This window comes from Mesoplodon bidens, assembly GCF_964165515.1.
Source record: "Mesoplodon bidens genome assembly, chromosome: 13".
NCBI lineage: Eukaryota > Metazoa > Chordata > Mammalia > Artiodactyla > Ziphiidae > Mesoplodon > Mesoplodon bidens.
In genome coordinates, this window is record NC_138169.1 from 65,001,910 (window position 1) to 65,023,911 (window position 22,002).

Here is a 22,002-nt window from a genome sequence, read left to right on the forward strand (position 1 = left end):
AGAAGACAGGTGCTGCCCTCAGCAAGTGATTCAGTGGGTGGAGATTAGGACCCAGAGACCCCTATGTGGCAGAGTTTGAGGACCGTTACACTGGTAGTTGTCATATCACACTTTGGGGCACATGGGGCCCCTGAGGTCAGTGGTGGGACTGGGCTTCTGATGGCCAGTCTGGGGCTCTTCCCCGATGCCATGCTCTCCTGTCAGTCCACAGGTCCACCGTACTTTGGGGCTGGGTGTATGGTATGATCCACACGTACATGCCTCTCCTCTAGCTCCACCCTTGACACTGTAGGGGACTAGTGTGGCTGAAGCATGGTTAGGTGGTCAAACATGGTGCTGGTTTCTCAAAGCTCATATTTACCCTCTGTGTTGTCTGGTTGGCTCTTCATCACTTTGGTGGGCTTAGGTGGCAGGAAATGAGTTTGCCTTCCCCACACATATGCCAAAGGGTCACCTCCATGTGGCACTGGGAGATGCCAAGTGGGACCTGCTGGTACAGAAAGATTTCTCTTTGAAAATGGCTGAGCAGGATTTCATACTGGCTCTACTGCAGCAGGGCGGGACCGTGCCTGGGGGGCCAGAGCAGAGTGAGGATGAGCCTGTGTGTCCTGCCATCACTGACCACTCCTTTCTCCCCTGCAGTGGACGGCGGACTGCAATGAGCAGCTGGACTGCAGCTATTCCTTCTCCCGAGGGCGAGCCCCCCTGCAGCAGGTAAGGAGCCAGCTCCGTGCTCCATCTGGGGGTCACTGTGGTCTTGTCTGTCTGGGTTCCTGGGCTGTTCACCATGGTGCTCCTGAGAGGTGGTGATGTGGGAGTGAGGGAAATGGGACAGGGGAGGGTGCAATCTGCCCTCTGGAAAGTTCTCCCTGAATATCCAGCCCACAATGAAGCCCTCCCTGCCCAGAACACATAGAGTCATAAGATTTATTTTTAGTAGCAGCATTATTTATAATAACAAACATCTGTAAACAACTACTGATCCGTTGAGAGGAGAATAGATAAATGATACGTGATATATCCTTACCATGTACTGTAATACAGCAATAAAGTGAGTGATCTGTGATACATCCTTATGGTGGAATATTATACAGCAGTAAAATGAGTGAACTGGAGGTTCGCACATCAGCGATGGTGATGGATCCCAGGGTTTTGGTGGGGGGGGGCACTCTGGAGATCGCTTCTGCTCCAGGTCTGCAGAGGGCTGGGGGGGGGCAGACTGTGGGTGTGAGGGAAGCCAACCAGCTTCCTGGGACCAGGCTGGAGTCCGCTGCTTCTCCCCCTGCTGCTTCCCTGTGAGATCCCGAGGGGGCCCCTGTGCGGGTCGTGTGGCCCGGAGGGAAGGAGGCAGCTGCTCCTTGAGAGCCGTCCCTGGTGACCCCCAGGTCGCGTACACCCTCTGGTTGTCGAGCTGTTCTTGCTGATACCTTGTCCCACCTGTGGGAGGTGGTGGGATCAGAGCCTGAAAACTCCGTCTATCCCCAACCCCCAGTCCAGCCTCCCACTGCACCTGTCCAGAGAGATGAGGGAGGCTTTATGGGCTTCAGCAGTAACTTGCTCCCCGTTCCGAAGCACCTGTGTTGACACAGTGCCTGGGCCCACTTGCTTGTGTCCGACTTCGGTCCATGGTGCTGATTAAACCAACTCTTCTCTATTCTGTCGTGAGGGAAGGGGGGCAGTGGCCTCAGTTCCAGATCTTTCTTAGGCTGTAGGGCTTTGCTATACCATGGGGTGTGTGTGTCGGGGCAGCTGCCCTGGACAGTTCTGTCACATGACAAGACGCTTGTGTGTGTGTTTCGTTGATTCTTAAGCAGGAGGCCAGGCTAAAGCCAGGGTGGGTTCCTCTGCCACAAACTTGGTGGCAGTTCTCTGTGTCCTCAGCTTCCTCATCTAAAAACCAGGAGACTCGATGGCTTCTGACGGTCCTTCTAGCTTCTCCATGCCATTTACAGACAGGGAAGCTGGGGTCCATGGAGGTGTCATGACCTGACCAAGCTGGGACTTGAACCCAGGTCTTTGCCTGTCCTGTCCCCTCATCGGCCCTTTACCTTGTCTTCCTGTAGTAGGTAGCCTTCTATGGAAGTCTTTTGTCCTCCCCACTAGACTGCTGGGGCTTGGTCATGGACTCCGTTTAAACTCCCTAAACCTCTCCAGCTTTTGGCTGAAGACCTGACACATCAGGGGCACTGTCACTAGTGTCTGCCAATTATCTGGGGTTTCCTACATGAAGATTCTCTTAACACTTCAGTAGCAAAGGTGGACTTGGATTTGGGGACTCAAAAATCAGAGAGAGAGCTTCAGGGAAGGGTTGAAAGTCTTGGATGGGGACATAAGAGGCTGGTAAGTGAGAGACTGAAAAACCAGCTCTCTGTTATTTAGTCAGTAGGTGTCTGGTTCTGGAATCATCCAGAGTCTTCCTTTTTGTTCTCACTCCTTTATCTTCTTTACTGGGTCCCCTCTCCCCACCCTTTCTCTCTGGTCCCATTTTCCCATCACTCTGGACAGGTTTCCAGGGGGATGAGATTGGCGTATCCTCCCACTTGCTTCTCATCTGCCTGCCTCACTCTGAGCTGTCCTTTCACAGCTGGTTTCACCCCCTGGAGGAGGGTGGGTGGGGTGTTAGCCAGGGCTGGGGGCTTGTGGGAAGGGATACCCTGGCACCATGAAGACCAGCTGACCCCGAATGCCATCTTAGAAGCAGCTGAACAGTCGGCTTGGGGTAAGCAGGGGCTGAATGAAATGCAAAACGAAATGCAACTGAACTTAAAGAAGAAATTGGAAAAGGCTCATGTTAGGTCCCTTCTTGGCAGGTAGAACTGAGCATAAGTCCATTATAGGGGATGAGCCCCAGGAAGGGGGAGGTGAGCTCTCAGGATGTAAACCCACTTTACTTCCCTGATGTGCCCGGAACACGAGGGCTTCATAGTAGGGGTTTCCTACAGGCCATGGGGCCATTGGCACTCCCACCGCCCCCGAGTAGTCTGTCTGATCATCTCAGAGGGAGGAAGGGAGAGACATCTGCTTCCAAGAAGCGGAATAGTAGCCGGGACACCAAGGGACAGCCACGGCCTCAGCCCCACGTGCCACGTGCCTTGTACGTTCTGGATTCAGAGCCCGCAGTGTCCCCATGCGGCGAGCCAGCTGGGGGAAGCGAGAAGGCTGCTCCGCCTGAGTCCTGGTGAGGTTGCACCCTGTGCCGTGAGAAGCTGCTCAGAGCCGAGGAAAGCGCAGCGGGCCCAAGAGTTCAGGGTGTTTGCAGAGGGAGCTTTCATAGATTCCTCTGCTGGGGAGTGTTTGTAGTGGCCTGGAGCATGGCCCCCTGAAGGACAAGATAATGTGTAAAAGAATGCCCAGTGCAGGGCAGGAGACACAGTGTGCACAGCGTGGCCAGACCTCAGGAGGCCCAGAGCTAAGGCACTCGGGCAGGCCGAGCAGAGGTGGTGGCATCGGGCTGGCCCTCCTGGAAGGCCCCGGACGCTGTACCCTGTGCTGCACGGAGAGGCAAGATTGAAATGAGGTCTCCTGGGGTCATCACCTTGGTTCGGTGATGAAAGGCCTGATTGTAGACATTAGTAACTCAGTTAACTAGGGTACGAACAATAGAGTGGTGTACAAGACGGAAGGCTCTTTCTCTCTCGCCACCCTCCTGGCAGGGTGTTCAGGGCTGGCATGGCAGCTCAACGGTGTTGGGACAGCCTCCTTGTTTCTCATGCTCTGCCCTCTCTGGGGTGTTGCCCTTGTCCCATGGCCCATGCTGGCTCACGTCCACGTCCACATTCCTGCCAGTGGGAGCACCCACCCTGGGCTTCGTCTCCAGGAGCCTCTGATGTCACCTCAAGAAGCAGCCATCTTTTTTTTAAAGTTAAAAAATTTTTAAATTTTTTGTCCACACGGTATGTGGGATCTTAGCTCCCCGACTAGGGATGGAACCCACGCCCCCTGCAGTGGAAGTGCAGAGTCTTCACCACTGGGCCGCCAGGGAAGTCCGTGAAGCGGCCATCTTTTTTTTTTTTTTTTTTTTATAAATTTATTTTTGGCTGTGTTGGGTCTTCGTTTCTGTGCGAGGGCTTTCTCCAGTTGCGGCGAGCAGGGGCCACTCTTCATCGTGGTGCGCGGACCTCTCACTATCGTGGCCTCTCTTGTTGCGGAGCACAGGCTCCAGACGCGCAGGCTCAGTAGTTGTGGCTCACAGGCCGAGTTCCTCCACGGCATGTGGGATCTTCCCAGACCAGGGCTCGAACCCGTGTCCCCTGCACTGGCAGGCAGATTCTCAACCACTGCATCACCAGGGAAGCCCAAGCAGCCATCTTCTGATGCCCTCCGGTGGAGGGATCAAAGCTGGTCAGCATCCCTTGAGTGACATAAGGAAAGCCCCACGACTTGCCAGAGACAGCTGCTCCTGCCCACCCTGCCCTGGAGTGGTCCCCTGATGGAGGGGAAACCAGGGAGCTGCTGGCTGAAGAGTGCCTTAGCTGGGGGCAGCTCTGACAGGATGCTGCTGCCCATACAGCCTTCAAGGGCCCCTTAAGCCTGGTCCACCAGATGTAGGAGCACTGGACCAGCTCATATGAGCACCCACTGGCTTCCTCACTGTACCCTCTCCACCAGGCAGACACCCTCACCCGCACACTAATCCATGGTGTGATCAGGATGTTCCATATGTACATCTGCCTGTCCCCTCAGCCTGCTGGTGAGCCTTGAGCTGGGCACCACCAGGGCTCCCTTTACATCCCTGACCCACCCCCCCACCAGCCTAGGGCCTTGCACACAGTAGGTGCTCAATAATGATACCTGAGATGGATCAGACCCGGTCTACGCAGTCATTCCCTAACGGGTTCTGTTCCTCTGGCCACACCAACTTTGCTGAGCTTTTGGAAGTCATTGGCATGATGGGGCAGCTCTACTATCCCACATTCACCCCTGGGAAGAATTTCAGGAGGAAACTGAGGCTAGATTGAGACTGGGGTGGCTGCTCTAGCACTTTCCCTGACTGCCCCACTTTGGGCACATGTACCCAGGACAGTGGGGCCCACAGGAGGATGCTGAGGTGCTGCATTCTGCCCAGAAAGCTGTGTGGTGAGTCACAGACCATGCACTGAATGAGGAGCTGGGTGCAGGCATCCTTTGAGAATTAGTCATGCACTGGGATTATTTTTGTTGTTTTAATTAATGAATAAAACCAAAAAAACCCTTGCCTTCTCTGAACCCTTTCAGAGGCACAACGTAGAGGTAAGCCAGGGTAGGTAGAGTCCCACGAGATGGAAGGAGGGGGCTCAGAGAGTCCAGAACAAAAAATGGGTTCCACATAGTCCTGAAGAGGCCCGTTAACTGCCTGTAGTCAGGACTTGGCTGTACTGGGGACTGTTTGGCGTCCTGGCAGCATCTTTCCAAGAGAGTTTGTCCGCCACCTAGTCATTTACTCAGGAGGTCGGAATACAGTTAACAGGGGTGTTGCCCGGAGATGATTTAGAGAAAAGCACCTGAAATGAGAGAGTGCAGCCCAGTGCATTTAGACGACATCCCCAGGTGCCGGCCCAGGACTTAGCATTCAGGGAAGGAAGCTGAAGGCATGTGAAAGGTTGTGTGGAGTTAGGAGCAAACAGGTCTTCTCCATCAGCACAGAAATGCCAAGGAAAGGAAATTGTTGTGCCAGACAGCAGCGGTGCCTCTGATTAGACCTTGAGAAGGACTTCCTGACCGAAGGACTTGTTGACCCACCGTGCTGGCTATTGAGCAAGTGATGGGATCTTTGCTGGGAACCTGATGAGCACACGTCTTACCAGACAGGTTCATGCAAAGCCCTGGGAAAGGTAGGGATGTGTCAGAAATGGTGTCCTGAGTCCTGGCTGCCAGGCTGTGATCCCACACTCCCTGGAGTGAGGAGAGAAGGGCACTCCCCTCTTCCACCCCGTGATGCCCGGTAGCAAATCGAAGCATCAGGAGAGGGTGAAAAGAGCCTTGTTCCAGGGGTCAGAAGAACCAGATGTTGACCAGGTGTGACGTGCACTCCAATGCCTCTTCCACAAAATGAGGCATTGGACTACACAGACTCCTCTGAGCCTCTCTGGAAACATCTTTCACTGTTTATATTCTGTGTCTCCATGAAGTGGGTCCAAATGGCTGCTAAAATCAGCAGGTCTGGATTTCCCTGATTTCTCTACTGTTCCCCCCACATACCCTGATGCCTGTGTCAACCTGCAGGTTAGATATATCCTACGTGTCAGCATTGACTGTGACCCAAGAGATAACAGATGGTAGGCAGAGGTGAGCCTCAAATGCACTGCTTACCTCTGGCCCACAGAAAAGGGTAGAAGGAATTTTCTGCCAGTCATCTTGCTGCCCTTGAGGAATTATAGTATCTGATTCAGAGCCAATCTAAAAACTCAGTACAAATGATATCTGAGTCAAAGTGCCCAGATTTTTAATCAGCTCCTCTGAATAATTAAGAAATATCATGTGTGTGTTCATGGCACTGCTCTCTGTTCACTCAGCATTTATTGACCACCTGCTGTGAGCTGGGCTCACATATGAGCTGGAGCCTTTGGGGCTCACTACCTGTTTGTAGAGCAGAGGCTAGTGAACATGAAACAGACTAAAGGCACACACGGTAAGACCCCCAAAGAGATGCCCTGACCACAGACCCTGCAGTCATTCCAAGGAATGGCCCTGTTGCTCTCTGCCGGTAGGGAGATGGCTTGCAGGACATGAGACTCGATCTGTGCCTTCAGGAATGGATAGGATGTCTGACCAGATGGAAGGGAAGAGAGAAAAAGGTGAAGAGAGAAGAAACGGTGTTAGCAGAGACTTGAAGTTGGCCATGATGTTGGGATATTAGAGAGGAGGAGTGGGCACAGCTGGAGTCACTGGTTAGTGCTGGGTTTTACCAGAGTGGTAGGGGATGGGGTGTCTGTACACCCCGCTGAGTTGCTGGAGGTGCTGTCCAACCCCACACATTTGTGTACCTTGCATGGCTTGTATTTTCTTTGTCATTCCTTACAGGTAAATTGTGTCCCCCTGTATCAGTCAGGATAGCCTAGGAAATGCTGCAATAACAAACAGCTCTGAATCTTAGTAACTTTAAGCCACCCATTTAGGACCCAGCTTGGTGGAGCAGTTGCCATAACGGAGGGAAAAGAGCACCGGAGGCAATTCAGCGCTCCAACCTAAATGTAACACACATCACTTCCACTCTTAGCTTGTTGCCCAGAACTAGTCACATGGCCCCACCCAACCATAAACACACTAAATAGGAGAATCCTACTATACGCCTGGACCAGGGAAACCAGAACTGGTTGGTGACTGGCTAGAATGACTGTCACATGCTCCACTTCTAGTGGAAACTCAACAGGGGCTGTGGCTGACTTCCTCCCCCGCCCCACCTTATCTCCTTTACCACATTAAATCCAGAGCTAGGCAGGTCTCCAGTGAACCCTGAAGATGTGGGCTCTCAGGATGAGAAGAAGCTCAGAGGTCACCTGATCCAACTCCCTGCAATGCAGGATCCCCCTGCTTCTTGAGGCCATTGAGCTGCTGGACGTTTCCAGAAATGGAGAACTCACTGCTTCACAAGGCATCTCAGAGCATGTGAGGCAGCTCCACTGATAACAATGTCGGTCTTTGATTCAGCCCAGACCACCTCTTCATGACTCCAGCTGATGGCTTTAGTTTGATTCCTTTTGTCCATGGCTATTTAGCCTCTCCCCCACAGTCTGCCATGGCAAGTCTGCTTTCTAAGCTAAGCATCCTCATTCCTGCAGCTATTTCCTTTTGTTGTGGTTCGTTTATTCCTTTGATTATTTATTTGTTCTTTCATCCATTGATCCAACCAGCACGTCATCATTGAGGGCCCGTGTGCCAGCCACCATGCTAGGAACCAGGAATCGGGATGGTGAAGGCAATGGTTGCAGTCTCTGTGTATGTGGAGGGTAGAGTGGGCGGGGCCGGCGGTGGGGGGAGATGGGCACTTAAACCACAGTGCTAAGAAGTCTGGGACATGACACACTGCTTCCCACGTCCTGTCCCATCCTGGGTTACTTTTCTGGGAGCACCGTAAGCACAGACTATATTTCCTCTTAATAAGCCTCCCAAAACTGAACACGGCATGTACTTCTGCTGCTCCCAGCATGTGAGCCTCTCTTTTCCAGAAGATGCCATCTGTCCCCGTCCTCGGAGTGACTTCTGGCTCCAGCTCACCCGGAGGAACCAGGATACAATACTTACCAAACAATATTGATGATTGACTTCTATAGGGAGAGTAGTCGGCAACTATTCATTGAGCCCACGTTGTAAACAGGATGAGCCATGTGGCCTGGTCTCTGCCCTCAGAGTACCCAGAGTCTGCTTAGAGAAAGAAGACTTTCTCGAGTGGACAAGCAACATTCTAGAGCCGCGTGTGAATACCGGGAGGAGGGGAGCTGGCTGCAGCTGGCGTCTGTAGAGGAGGTCAGATACCCGGGCACGAAGGGGGAGGAGCCATGCTGTCATGGTAACGGCATCCGACTGGAGGACTGGAGTGAGGAGAAGTGAGTCCTGGCTTCTGTACCTCTGACTCACTATTCCATCACTGGTGAGATACGTCATCTAGCTGCAGCCTCAGTTTCTCCTCTGAAAAATGAGGAGGTGAACTAGACTTAAGGTCATCAAAATGTGTTGTTAAAAATACAGATTTCTATTTCTGGGAAGATGGAATAGATGTTCTTTTCTATATTCCTCCTGTACAACTAAAACCCTGAACATTCTGTATAAAACAAATATAAGAAGATTCTGAAACAGAGAGAGAAGGCAGACCAGCTAGGGACCTTGGGACCTGAGTATTGACACAGGAGTGACCTCCCTGGGTTTTCTTTTTGCTTCCTATATCCCAGACTTGAAGCTGAAGATGTGGGTAACTAGGAAATGCCAGTGGACACAGATTTTGTTTTTTTAAGTTCCAATAAAAGCCTATTATCTCTAAGCTTAGGTCCAGGAAAAGAATAGAAGCTTAGGTCTAGCAAGATAGAAAACTTTTAGACAATAGCTGCTGTACTCCAGCCAAATAGCACAGAAAAAAACTGTAGCACCATCCCCACCGTCATGAGCAAATAACCAGTGGGAACCTGGACTTCCACCCGCTCCGGGCTGTAATGCGGCCCCCTAACTCCTTCAGCAGTGTGGCGTCAGAGAAGGTCAAGTAGGAGGTTGTGACTTTCATCCCCGCTGGCTGGTAAGAAGCTCCCTGCCCCCATGGTATCGTTGGAGGCCATGCGGGGACCCTGGACTCCCACCCCCACTCAGCAGGATAGAGGTGCCCCTCCCCTCCCTGCTGGCATGTGTCAGAGGAGGTTCTACTAGAGAGCTGGGACTTCCACTGTTGCCCGGTGGTCGTGAGGCCCCCATAGCAGGGTCAGTGGGGACCATGTGGAGTCCTGGAACTCCTACCTCCACTGAGCCATAACAAATGCTCCACTGACAGTACTGAGGTCGTGCCCACCCCTCTTTCCCCTGACAGAGTGGTACCACAAAAAGCCAGTTAAAACAGAAGATTTAAATGAGATTCAGAGTCTCATTACATAACATGAAAGTGTCCTGATTACAATCAAAAATCATTTCTCATACCAAGAATTGGGAAGATTTCAAAGTGAATGAATGAAGACAATAAATGTCAACACCGAGATGTGAAATTGGACTTCATCAAAATGAAAAACTCTTGCTCTGGGAAAATCCCTGTTTAGAGCATGAAGAGACAAGTTACAAAGAGGGAGAAGATTTTGCAAAACATATATCTGACGAAGGACAAGCATCTAGAATATGTAAAGAACTCTCAAAACTCAGCCCTGAAAACAATGCAATTAGAAAATGTACAAAATACATGAAGAGGCATTTTTCACTAAAGAGGATATACAGATGGCAACTAAGCAAACAAGAAGATGTTCATTGTTAGCTGTTAGGGAAATGCAAACTAAAGCCTCAGCAAGGTATCTCTATACACCTGTCAGTATGGCTAAAATTTAAAAACAAAAACAGTGACAACACTGAATGTCAGTGAAGATACAGAGAAATTGGATGACTCACACATAGCTGGTGGGGATGTTAAGTGGTACAGCCATTCTGGAAAACAGTTTGGCAGTTTCTTATAAAACCAAACCTACAAGTACCATATGATCCAGCAATTGCAATCCTGGGTGTTTATCCCAGAGAAATGAAAACTTATGTTCACACAAAAACCTGTACTTGAATGTCTATAGCAGCTTTATTCATCATAGCCAAAAGCTGGAAATAATCCAGATGTCCTTCAACAGGTGAATGGTTAAGTAAGTTATGGCACTCAGCAATAAAAAGGAATCAACTCTTGGTGCATGCAGTAACCTGGATGAATCTCCAGGGAATTATGCGGAGTGAAAAAAGGCTAATCCCCCAAAGTTACATACTCTATGATTCCACTTATATACCATTCTTGAAATGATGGGATTATAGAAATACGGAGCAGGTTAGCAGTTCTTCAGGATTAGGGGAGGGGGGCACGATGAAGTGGGTGGGTACAAAAAAGCAGCAGGAAGGATCCTTGTGCCGATGGAAATGTTGAGCCTTCTAGAGGGTATGGCTCTCGGTACCCTGGATGTGATCCGAACTATATACTTTTATAAGTTTTTCCTTGGTGGGGAAACAGAGTAAAGGATACATGGGATCTCTATTATTTTTTACAACTAGATGTGAATCTACAATTATCTAAAATAAAAGTTAAATTTTTTAAAGTACAGAACCTTTTGTTTCATCACAGTCTTTCAAGGAAATCTCATGTAAAAAACCCAAAGGGCAGAACTGTTTGGTGAGGCAGGGGAAGGAACCCACCTGCTTTCTCTCCCACTCTATCCACCTCGTCACTGTGGGAGCATCTAGATCAGCCCTGGGCCAGATGATCTCTCAGCCCCTTCCCTCCCTGGCCTTCTGTGGTTCTGAGTCTGGCACTGGCAGGAAGGGAGATATCTCCAGCAACTGGAGAGTTCCAAGAAGGCCTCCTAGAGAGGAGCCTTGGAGGATGAGCTCCTTTCTCTGCACAGAGGCATGGGCAAGGTATGGGGCTAGGGACAGCTGAGTGGGCCCCCACTGCTTCAGCAGATGCTGGACAGGCAGCCAACCAGAAGTGGGCTCTGCTGTGGCCCAGTCTAGGGTAGGTACTAATAATATTGCCATTTAAATCCTAAGGCATGATTAATAAGCTGAGAAACTGGAGAAATATACTTGGCCACAGGGAGTCATTATCTCCCACTCCTCTGGGTTTTGGGTCTTAATTCAAAGACAGTGAGGGTAGAGACAGAAGGGACAGATTGGACAGACAGACAGGAAAGCTCCAGAGTGAAAGGAATGGCCTTTTCTGCTCCTGAACTCAGCTCTGGTACTCCTCAGGAGGCTCTATCTTCTGGTCTCTGCTCTGTCGTTTTCCTGCCTCAGGCCTTTCTATTGTAGGAAGATTAAAATATTGGGGGTCCATCACCATCTTTCCTACCAGCACGTGGGGTGCTGTCCTTGGTGCTGAACACACACACACACACACACACACACACACACACCACACACGCCCCCACACACACCACACACACACACCATGCAAACAGAAACACTCACCACACACACACACCCAAACACCCCCCCACACACACCCAAACACCCCCACACACACACACACCCACACACACCCAAACACACCCACACGCACACCCAAACACCCCCCACACACACCCTACACACAGACCCCCCACACACACCCCACACATACCACACACATACCCACAAACACACCCCACACACCCAGACACACCCACACCACACACCCCCCACACACGCCCCACACACACCCACACCCCCCGCACCCACACACAGCCACACACATACACACACCCGCAAACACACACACCCAAACACACCCACACACACAAAAACACAAAAAAACACCACAGACACACACACCACACACACCCAAACACACACCCGCAAACACACACACCCAAACACACCCACACACCACAGACACATACCACACACATAAACATACACACACACATACACACACACACCCCACACACCCAAACACACCCACCCACAACCACCCACACCACACAGGCACACGCACACCACACACACACACACACGCACACACCCCAGGACAGGACTGCTTCTCCTTGGGCCCTGCCCTGCCCCACCCTTGATCTGTGCTTGGGTCCTCACTTCCTCTCTCTTCAAGCAAACCCAAGTCACCCTCAAAGTCTAGTTGTTTGGGTCTGAGAGGAGTTTTGGACCTGGCCTACAGGAAGCCCCTGTTTTGGCCCAGGAGATGCCTTTGGAGTATTTTGGTCTCCAAACGTCCTGTATAATGCACCACACTAGCTGCAGCAACCCTCATGGGGCCCCAGGAAGCAGCTTACAGGCCTAGGGTCCTGCTTTCCCCCGTCTCAGTCCATCCGTGTTGTTACTTGCAGGAAGTTTTTCCTGGAGTCCAGAGCCACAGTCTCCCCTGGAGCCCGCAGCATGGGTGGCATGCATCCTATCACATGGTGCTTCACTACGTGTTGTCTTCAGTTGTTTTTTCCTTTTCTGTGACTCTCCAGCTAGGTGGTAAGACCTGTGGGGCAGGGACAATCACCTCGGACCTCTTGTGGCCACACAGTGCCTAGCACTGTGTTAACCCACTAATGTGGGTGATATATTGGGGCTGGGGGCAGGGGACTTGGGAGGGCATCCTTGGAGAGGAAGGAGAGAGGTCTTGTCCATTGTTTAAAGGGATAGCCCTCCCTATCAGCTCCCCTGGGAGCCCTGAGTCTGTGGGGTTTGCTTGCTCTTGGCCCTCATCATGGACAGAATCTATGGAAGAACATTTTGCACCAAGAAGGGGAAATGGACTGGGATTATGAGCCTTCCGAGGGGCAGGGGCTGTACTGCCCTCATCTCTCTGGTGCCAGGCTGGGCCCTGTAGAGCTGACGTCCAGCAGCTGGCCCCTGGTTCTGCCGTCCGGGAGTTCAGGCCCTGGTCTCTGCAGGCTCCTGGTGCTGCAGCCGCAGTCTCGGGCCGGCCAGCTCTGGTGCGGCTGACACAGCAGCAAACACGCTGGGGAAACTCACGCTGACATGCCCGGACATCCTCTAGTCGGAACTTTGCCTGTGACCCTCCCACTAATGTGGGGGGGGGGTCCTCCTGCTGCCCCCTGCCTTGTTTAGCCAGACTCTGCCTTATTTCTAAACCTTTGCAGCCTGGGATTGTCAACACACACATACCTGTGCACACATACGTACACTAGCAGAAATGACTCTGCAGTTGTATATTAATAAAGAAAAAGCAACAGTATAGAAGAGGGTCATTTTTTCCCATTGCACCTGACTTGGCATGTTTTTCTACTGTCCAGTGACTCACTCCCATCTTGTTTCATTCACTCATGCATGGAGCCCCCCGACCCTCCCTACACATTCTATCTTGCACCCCTACATTCCTTCTTTTCCTCACTGCAAGTATTTACTCCCTGCACCAGCGCTGCCTTCCCAAGAGATGAACTCGGAAAACCCAAATGTTCGTAGGGATATGGGTATGTTCCTGCATTCTGGGAAACTCGACAGTGGGGTCAGAAGTTATTTGAATAATATATCTGCAGAGTGCAGTGGTTAAGAGCACAGACTCTGGTCCACACTCATATGCGTTCCTGGGAACTAGCTCTGTGAATGCGGGCAAGTTCTCTGAGCCTCAGTTTCCTCATCAGTGAAATGGGGATGGTGATAGCAACAGCTGCTTCCTAGGGTTGTAACAGATGTCAAGTGCTCAGATGGTGCCTGGTGTGCAGTGAGTGCTGCGTCAATGTTTGCTGTTATCGTTCTCTGGAACCTGTCCTCCCTGATCTGGGGTAGCTGTGCACCCCGCGTCGCCCTTTCAGAGGCAGATTCAGTCTCCCTGCCCGTGGGCAGGCCGTTTCCATTTCTTTTTCCACACGGTTTAAAGTGCTCATTATCCCTTTGTGATCTGTTCTGAGAGCAGCACGATTCACCCTGTCAAGGGGCCCCCTAATTGTCAGTAAAAGAAGCTGTTGTGAAGGATTCAGCAGCGTTTAAGTGCTAAAAAACGATCCACTGAAAAGGGTGATTTTTTTTTTGATAAGGCTCCTCAGAACCTTGGCATTGCAACAACCTGGCGGGGTGTTGGCAGGGGCTGGGTGACCTCAGGGCCAGGGAAGGGGTGGGACTCAGAGGAAAGCCGTGGTCACCAGGCCAACTGGAATTGCAACCTGGAGAATGTTCTCGAAGAAGCCAGCGAGGCTTTGTGGAGAGCTCTCGGTGCCTGGCCACAGAGTCCTTGCCAAAAAAAAAAAAAAAAAAAAAAGAATGAATGATGCTGCATCCCAAGACTAGGAAGGTGGTGGGGGTGAGGAGGCAGGGGGACACAACAGAAAAGTGAAGCCAGGGCTGCTGCAATTGAGGGGATGGCAGCCTAATTGGGGAAGACAGTTAACAGATAGTTTAAGATGTCTATTTCCCAGTGGGGGAACCATAGTCCTGCAGGATGCTCTGTGGAGCGAAAAGGAAGAGTGGGGTGGGTTTCTGGCCAGAGGAGTTTGGGAAAGGTTGCATAGTGTGCCGCCGCCTACTTGAAGAGTCAGCATCCATCTAAGACCAATAAAGGCACTGAGAAGTTCTGCAGTAAAGTATTTATTTAACACTCTGTGTGTCCCAAATATTTGACCGAGGAGCCTTTTTAAACTTTTTGTCCCCCACAAAACTTTTTAATATCCACTGTTTCCTAAAGCGTGTTCCATGCATCACTCCAGCTGCCCTAAACTTAAACCATTTTCAGTCCCTTCCCTGGATGATTCTGATGCACACTGACATTTGTGAGCCAGCGGATTAGTGTTTCTAGAACACCACTTGGAGCACACGGTAGATCAGGAAGGGAACCAACCACTGGGGTATGTGCTGGATGTGCCGTGGGCTTGAGGGGCACCAGCTGATGAGGAAACAGCAGAGCCACAGGGAGGAAGGCTCTCGAGCTGGATCCCATCAGAGAGAAAGACTCGGGTGGAAAGGAGATTTGTTTTCTCTGAGTCCAGGAAGAGCACAGCGGCCCAAAGAGGAATATAATCTTGTACCTCCAACAGCTTGGTGTGGCCTCAGAGCCCCTCCACAGACGGTGTCTGAGCCGCATAGCAAGACAAAGCTTTGCCAGTGTGCCAAGGAGGATGCTGAGGCCCCTGTAGCAGTGAGCAGAACAGCCAAGCTGCCGCCACCATCGTCTCTGCCCTGTGTGTGTGGTAGGGGTTGCAAGGTTTGAGGGTTGGCGTCCAGAACTCAAGAAGCGGGGAACATCCAAGAACTTTATGGCTTCAGGGGCTTTGGCTGGATGTGCATCAACGTGGCAGGTGGCCCAAGGTTCGCCTGGGTGCTGTCAGCCCAGGGCTGGCGGGCGCTGGGGATGAACGTGAGAAGCTGTTAGGTTCCTGGCTCTCAGTTCAGTGGCAGCAATCACGCTGCCGGTGAGTCCTGGCCCCTCTGGGCATCGCCTGGGCCACCACCTCAGCTTCAACAAGGGACAGAAAGGAAGGCTCTGCAGGTGAGGGTCTTCCCTCTCTGGGCTGAAACTTGAAGGGCACAGATTTTGTTTCCAAGAGCCAGGCCCCTTCTCCAGCCCCTGTTGGTAAAAGGTTACATGCAGTGATTATATGCCGGTCACATCCCACTGCCACAAACTCTAAGGAGATGTCCAGATTCTTGTTATGTGCAGCAGTCATCTTGTCAGATGGAGCAACGATAAGTAAGTCATCTGCGTGACCAGGAGTTTCACTGTGGGCTTCTCCAGACACGTTCCCCCTCCCCGTTACAACACTGGCCTTGCTGGGGCTCACCCTCCTACTCTATTCAGCAAGAGAGGCCACAGGCTTGCCCACAGCCCTCAGCCACATCCCGTTCAGCGGCCCGAGGGTCCTGATTCTTGCCCAGCGCTGTTGCCTCCTCCAGGGAGGCTGGGCGCATTATTCTTTCCCCAGGACCGTGCGAAGTGTGGGCTGCGGCCCCTCGGTCTGTGAGGGGCTCATCCTAGCACTTCTGTTCCTGAGCTCCGAGAATCAGAGTCACGGCGTGTGGGGGAGGGAGTGGGGGCCGGAGGCAGGTGCTCATGAGGACTAACGAGGGATGGAGGGGTGAGAGCAGAGGCTTCCGCCGGCTGACGGATGCTCTCACCGGAACCAGAGGTTGAGCTGACGGGAGGGTGACGGGGGGAGGGTTGAGTAGCCAGGTGCCTGCTGGGAACCGCAGTGGTTTTGGAGTTTTCCAGCATTTAAAATAGGGTTCAGGTTATCTCCATCGGCTCAGGAATAAGTCCTCTGGGCTCCTGCGAGGATGGGTGAGAGTCGTAGGGCTTCAGTGAGGAAAAATGTGTGGAGAGGGTCTATAAACTATGAAGTACTGACAAAATGCTTCTCACCTCCGATCGGAGATGGTACCAGCTCCTCGAGGTTGATCTGCACATGCAGGGAGGTGGGGGGCGGGGCCTTCCCTTTACAGAGTACCTCCTGCTGCAAAGGCCTGGGGCAGCCCCTCCAGCAACTGCTGCTCTGTCAATCCTTCCCACTCATCAGCCAGTGGGGCCTTGTCCCTGGACCCCCAGAGTCCCTGAGGCTGGTGGGTCCCCTGCCAGGGATGCTGCTTCAGAAGAGGCTGGGGCCTGAGCTTGAGATGCCCAGGCACCTCCCTTAGCTGTGGTTCTCTCTGCACAGGGCAGAGGGTAGACGGCCTCCCCTCCCTGCTACGAGGGGTGGTGGCCAAAACTCCAGCCCCTGGACCAGGAGGGAGATTTATGTGCACTCGCGCTGCTCTTGAGCTGCTTTTAAGGTGAACTGTGCTCGTCCCTGTGAGGAGCTTGCAGTCCTGCGGTTAGCTGTGACCTTCCCGTCCTTTTTTCATGGTTGTTCTCTCTCTCCATCCTGCATTCCTCACTCTTTGGGGGTCTCAAGTCCTAGGTTGGTGAATCCATCTTGACATCCTAATCTGTGAATCAGTCTTTCAGGCACACAGGCAGCAGGGCCTCTGTCTCTCAGGGTAGAGTCTCTTTAATCAGTTGGCAGCCATCTGAGGTGGACCTACTGTGTGCCCGGCTTGACCACTTTGGGGACACAGGAACAGAAAGCAGCTGTGGTCCAGGAGCTTAAAGTCTCATTGGGGTCATGGATGAACCTTGAGGACCTTATGCCAAGTGAAGTAAGCCAGTCACAAAAAGACAAATACTGTGTGGTTCCACTTGTATGAAGTACTGAGAGTTGTCAAAATCCTAGAGACGGAAGATAGGGTAGTGGTTGCCAGGGCTGGGAGGAGCAGAAATGGGGAGTTGGTATTTAATGGGTACACGCTTTCCGTTTTACAAGATGAAAGGAGTTATGGGAATGGATGGTGGTGATAGTTACACAATATTATAAATATATTTAGTACCACTGAACTGTACACTTAAAATGGTTAAGATGGTAAATTTTATGTTATGTGCATTTTACCACAATAAAAATTTTTTTGGAAAAAAAAAACTTACTTGGGGAGATTAACATCCTTATGGATACAAGAGAGTGATGACTAAACAACGGTCCACTCCACGTAAGCTGAATCTGTAAGTGCCAGAGTGAGTTGTGTATTTAAAGCGTCAGGGATTCGGGAGAGACTTCATGTTACTATCCTGAAGGAGGAAGTGAACTTCACTCCAGGTGAGGTCTCAGACGTGTGCTTGGGAAGCAAGGTTTAGTGTGTTTGTTTGATTTTTTTTTTTTAACCTTTGCTTTAGACGTCATTTTAAAATGCTGTACCTATTGGTAATCGTCTTTGAGGCCTGGGAAGGGTGTTGTGAACAAGCCACTTAACATCTCAAGAGGGTGGGGGCCTGTCTCCTAGATAGAAAGTGAGCCTCTCTAGCCACCTACAATTTCAAAGTGACATTTGAAGCAAGCAGGGCACCAGGAGTTGGGATGGGTAGGGTGATGAGACAACTCACAGAAGGAAGGGAGGGAGGGGCCGATCCTAGAAGATTGTAAATTGTGCCACAATCGATCAGTGATGTCTGCCCCTGGTGAGAGAGGGCGTGCTGGCAGCACACGTGCCAACCAGAAGAAACCCGTCTGCAGGATGTGGCACGTCACTTTCAGAGATCTCTTTATTTAAACATGAAGAATCTGAAGTCCAAATCGGTGAAGTAACTTCGCTGAGGTCACGTGGCTCATGGCAACGTGTTTAAGGAAGACAGTGAAGGTCTCTTGAAGTGTTTGTCAACTCAGCAGACACCTCCTGGGCACCGAGCATAGAGTGCTGGGGCACCCGGAGAGGGCCCTGCCATCCCAGGTCCAAGCCTTGGAGCAGGAGAGAGTGACGGTAAGATGGAGTGAGAACTGCCGCCGGTGGGCTCTGCGGCCACAGGTCACCCACGCGGGTGCTCAGTTCAGGACAGAGGGAGGTGGCTGCAGTTTGGGAGGTTGGAGGAGTTTTCTGGAGCCACAGGCGCTGACGGGTGGGGCACGTCTGGAGGGAGCAGGAGAGGGGCGAGGCCGGGACGAGAGGTCACGGTCAATAGTGAAGGGGTTATGGGGAAGCGAGACTGGACAGCTGTGGCGAAGACCCAGGTGCACACAGGTGGCACCACATGGAGAAGCTTCGGGCCCTGAGTGACTGTGGCTGATTCACAGGAGGATTGTGGGAGGTCTCAGGGCATCATGAGAACGTCCCCAGCCACTTAGAGCCTGAGTGACCTAAAGCTTCAGGCTGGTGGTGCCAGAGGGAGGGCCCAGTCCTCATTGTATGGATGCAGCCCAGGCAGGTAACGTGACTCATCCGAGGTCACACTCTGGGTGCCCCTCTCTCCCATTAGCCCTTTGTTCCCTCAGCCTCCCCTGAATGCTCCCCTCCTCTCCCCACCCCCTCCTTATCTCCTGCCTGGTGTCTGTGAGGGTCTGAGCACTTGGGCCCCTTCTGCTGGGAGGCTGGGCCTCAACCTTTCTACTGGCCAGTTTGTGTTCCTCTCCCTTCAGACCGATTAGAAGCCAGAAACTACCCTCAAACTGCTCTCTCTCTGGGAAGTAGGTTGGTTTCTCCCTTGAGGGGTTGGTGAGTCGGGATGCGCAGAGTAGGATGCAGTGAGCAAGGAGACCTTGCTGGCCGCCTCTGCCCGACCTGAAGAAAATGAGAACTAAAAACAAAACCAGGGCTTCCCTGGTGGCGCAGTGGTTGAGAGTCCGCCTGCCGATGCAGGGGACACGGGTTCGTGCCCCGGTCCTGGAAGATCCCACATGCCGCGGAGCGGCTGGGCCCGTGAGCCATGGCCGCTGAGCCTTCGCGTCCGGAGCCTGTGCTCCGCAACGGGAGAGGCCACAACAGGGAGAGGCCCGCGTACCGCAAAAAAAAAAAAAAAAAAAAAAAAAATTGCCAAGGCGTCGGGTGTCTCTGGTCGCTGGGGGAGGGAGAGGCAGGTTGCTGAGCCTCGTTTGGGGTTATTTCTAGCCGGGTTCTCAGTGCCTTGTATGTGGGCGGCGCTCAGTAGGTGCAGAATCTAAACACACACATACATCCTCATGCCTTTTCTCTTTTCACCAGTGTCCATGTGAGCTCTGCTTGGTAGGCTCTGGGGTGATGTTGGCCGTGGTCTCCAGCTGGGGGGGCACAGGAAGGACGGCAGGTGGGACTCTTCCTGGGCCATCTCTGGGGAGGTGGTGTGGGGAGATCAGAGACTAGCTGAGCCAGCCTGGGTCTGAGCTTGTCTGTTTGCAGGAGGTGGGATGCCGGGGCCCTCTGATGCTTGATGTGACTGAAGGACATGAGAAGGTCACAGGAGGGTTGTCTGCTGGCTGTGGGAAGTGGGGATGTGATGGACTGCCCTCACAAGGGGTTTGTGGAGGTGATGGATGGTTGATCACCGTTATCCGTTTGCCAGGGCTGCTTGATTTAGGATGTTTGACCACGAACTAGGTGACTTAGAACAACAGAAATGTATTGTCCTCTCATAGTTCTGGAGGCCAAAAGACTGAAAGCAAGGTGTCGGCAGAGCCATGATCCCTGTGAAGGAGCTAGGAAAGGCTCTGTCCAGGCCTCTCTCCCAGCTTCTGCAAGTTCTTTGGCTTGTGGCAGCATAACTCCATTCTTCACCCGGCGTTCTCCCTCTGTGTGCATCTGTCACTGTGTCCAAATTTCCTCTTTTTATAAAGAGACCGGTAATAGTGGATTAGGGCCCACTCTCATCTTAACTGATTACATCTACAATGAGCCTGTTACCAAATACACTGAGGGACTGGGGGTTAGGACTTCAGCGTATGAATAATGATGGGGGCGGGGGGCGGGGAGGGGGGGGTGATGACACAATTCAACCCATGACAATCACTGAGGAGCACTTGTGAGGCCCCTAGTAGGCCCCTGACCAGGACTGAGAGTGGGTGATGTTGAAAACCACTGACTTGCCCACCTGGGGGCACCTTGACAAGCTGCCGGGCTCCCTGTGCAAACCCAGGAGGCCTTAAAGTTACCCAGAATGCCTTACTGTATCCTGCCAGGATCCCTTTCCACATACTGGCCCTTTTTCCCAGATGACCCCTTCCCTCCTTTTCCCTCCGCTCTCCTGATCACCATGAATCCCTACTCTGGGGGAGTCCTTCCCTACTTCTCAGTGCTTTGGTCCTACTGTGGCACCTTGAATCAGTGCACATTTCACACTGTATTGTAATTATTTATTGCATGTGTGTCATCCCATACCATTCTTTGCAGGCATAACCTGTGACTTCTCCACTTTTGTGTCTTCAGTGTCTGCCCCGGGCCAGACCTATGGAAAGATCTCAAAGGAAGATTGCCCAGTGTATGAGCTAGTGGATCTGAGGAATGACAGGTCCAGGGACAGATCATCATAAAACTAAAGACTGGGGATGCTACCAGGAATCTAGCCAGAAGGTCATAACACACACAGAAGAAGGTGTACCTACCATGCACGTACAGTTCAACGGATTTCCACAAACTGAATACACCTATGTAACCAGCACCTAGATTAAGAGCAGACATTATCAGCCCCCCAGCACCCTCCTGGGGCCCGCTTCTGGTTACTATCTGAATTCTCCATAGAGTAGTTTGCCTGTTCTTGAACTTTATATAAAATTGAATTATAGAGCTGGTACTCTTATATCTAGATTCTTTTGTTCCACTTTATGTTTGTGGGATTCATTTATGGCATTACATGTTGTTTTAGTTTATTCTGACTGTTGTGTAATATTCCAGTATGTGAACACACCACGATTAATTTGTCTGGTCGACTGTTGGTAGGCATTTGGGTGGTTTCCAGTTTGGAGCTATTCTGAGTAGTGCTGCTCTGTACTTCTATGCTGTGTAATACTGGTGAACGTCTGTACACATTTCGGCTGTACACATTTCGGCTGTGTTTGTACTTGGGAGTGGAGTCCTGAGTTATAAGGCATGCACACAGTCAGCTTCAGTGGAGGTGGAAGTATTGTTTTTAAAGACTGTGGTGATGAAAAGCAGACTGTGGGGGTCATGATGTTACTGAACCAAACTTGGGTCCACTTGCCCACGCACAGTAAAGCCAATCTACTGACCCCAGGTTGTGGTGAAGGAAAGTGCGGCGTTTATTGCAGGGCGCCAAGCAAGGAGTCCAGGCAGCTTAGTGCTGAAAAGGTCCAAAGTCCTCAAAGGCTTTCAGGGAAAGGTTTTTAAAGACAGGGTGAGGGAGGAGGGTTATGGGATATGTGATCAGCTCATGGACATTCTTCTGATTAGTTGGTGGTGAGGTAATTAGGAGTCAACCTTACCAACCTCTGGTTCCAACCCATCTGGGGTCTATGTGCTTGTGGTCAGCATGCAGTTAACTTCTTCCACCTGGTGGGGGTTTCAGTATCTGCAAAACAGCTCAAGGGACCTGGCTCAGAATATTATCTATAGCCCTAGAGGAGGAACTAAATGTCCTTGCCTTTGTTAATGGCTAAACTATTATTATTTTTGTCTTGCTTGTCTGTTTTCCTTTGTTTCTGCATTTTC

The 22,002-nt window shown here is 51.6% G+C and overlaps 1 protein-coding gene across 9 annotated transcripts in view; it reads left to right on the forward strand.

Annotated features, from left to right (window-relative positions):
- Positions 1–22,002, forward strand: part of CTIF (cap binding complex dependent translation initiation factor) — a 313,399-nt gene that overhangs the window by 88,416 nt on the left and 202,981 nt on the right. For all 9 annotated transcript variants that reach the window (XM_081253060.1, XM_081253061.1, XM_081253059.1 and 6 more), the window contains one exon: positions 643–714. In XM_081253060.1, coding sequence (XP_081109186.1) covers positions 643–714 — 72 coding nt within the window. The remainder of the gene's footprint in view (positions 1–642; positions 715–22,002) is intronic.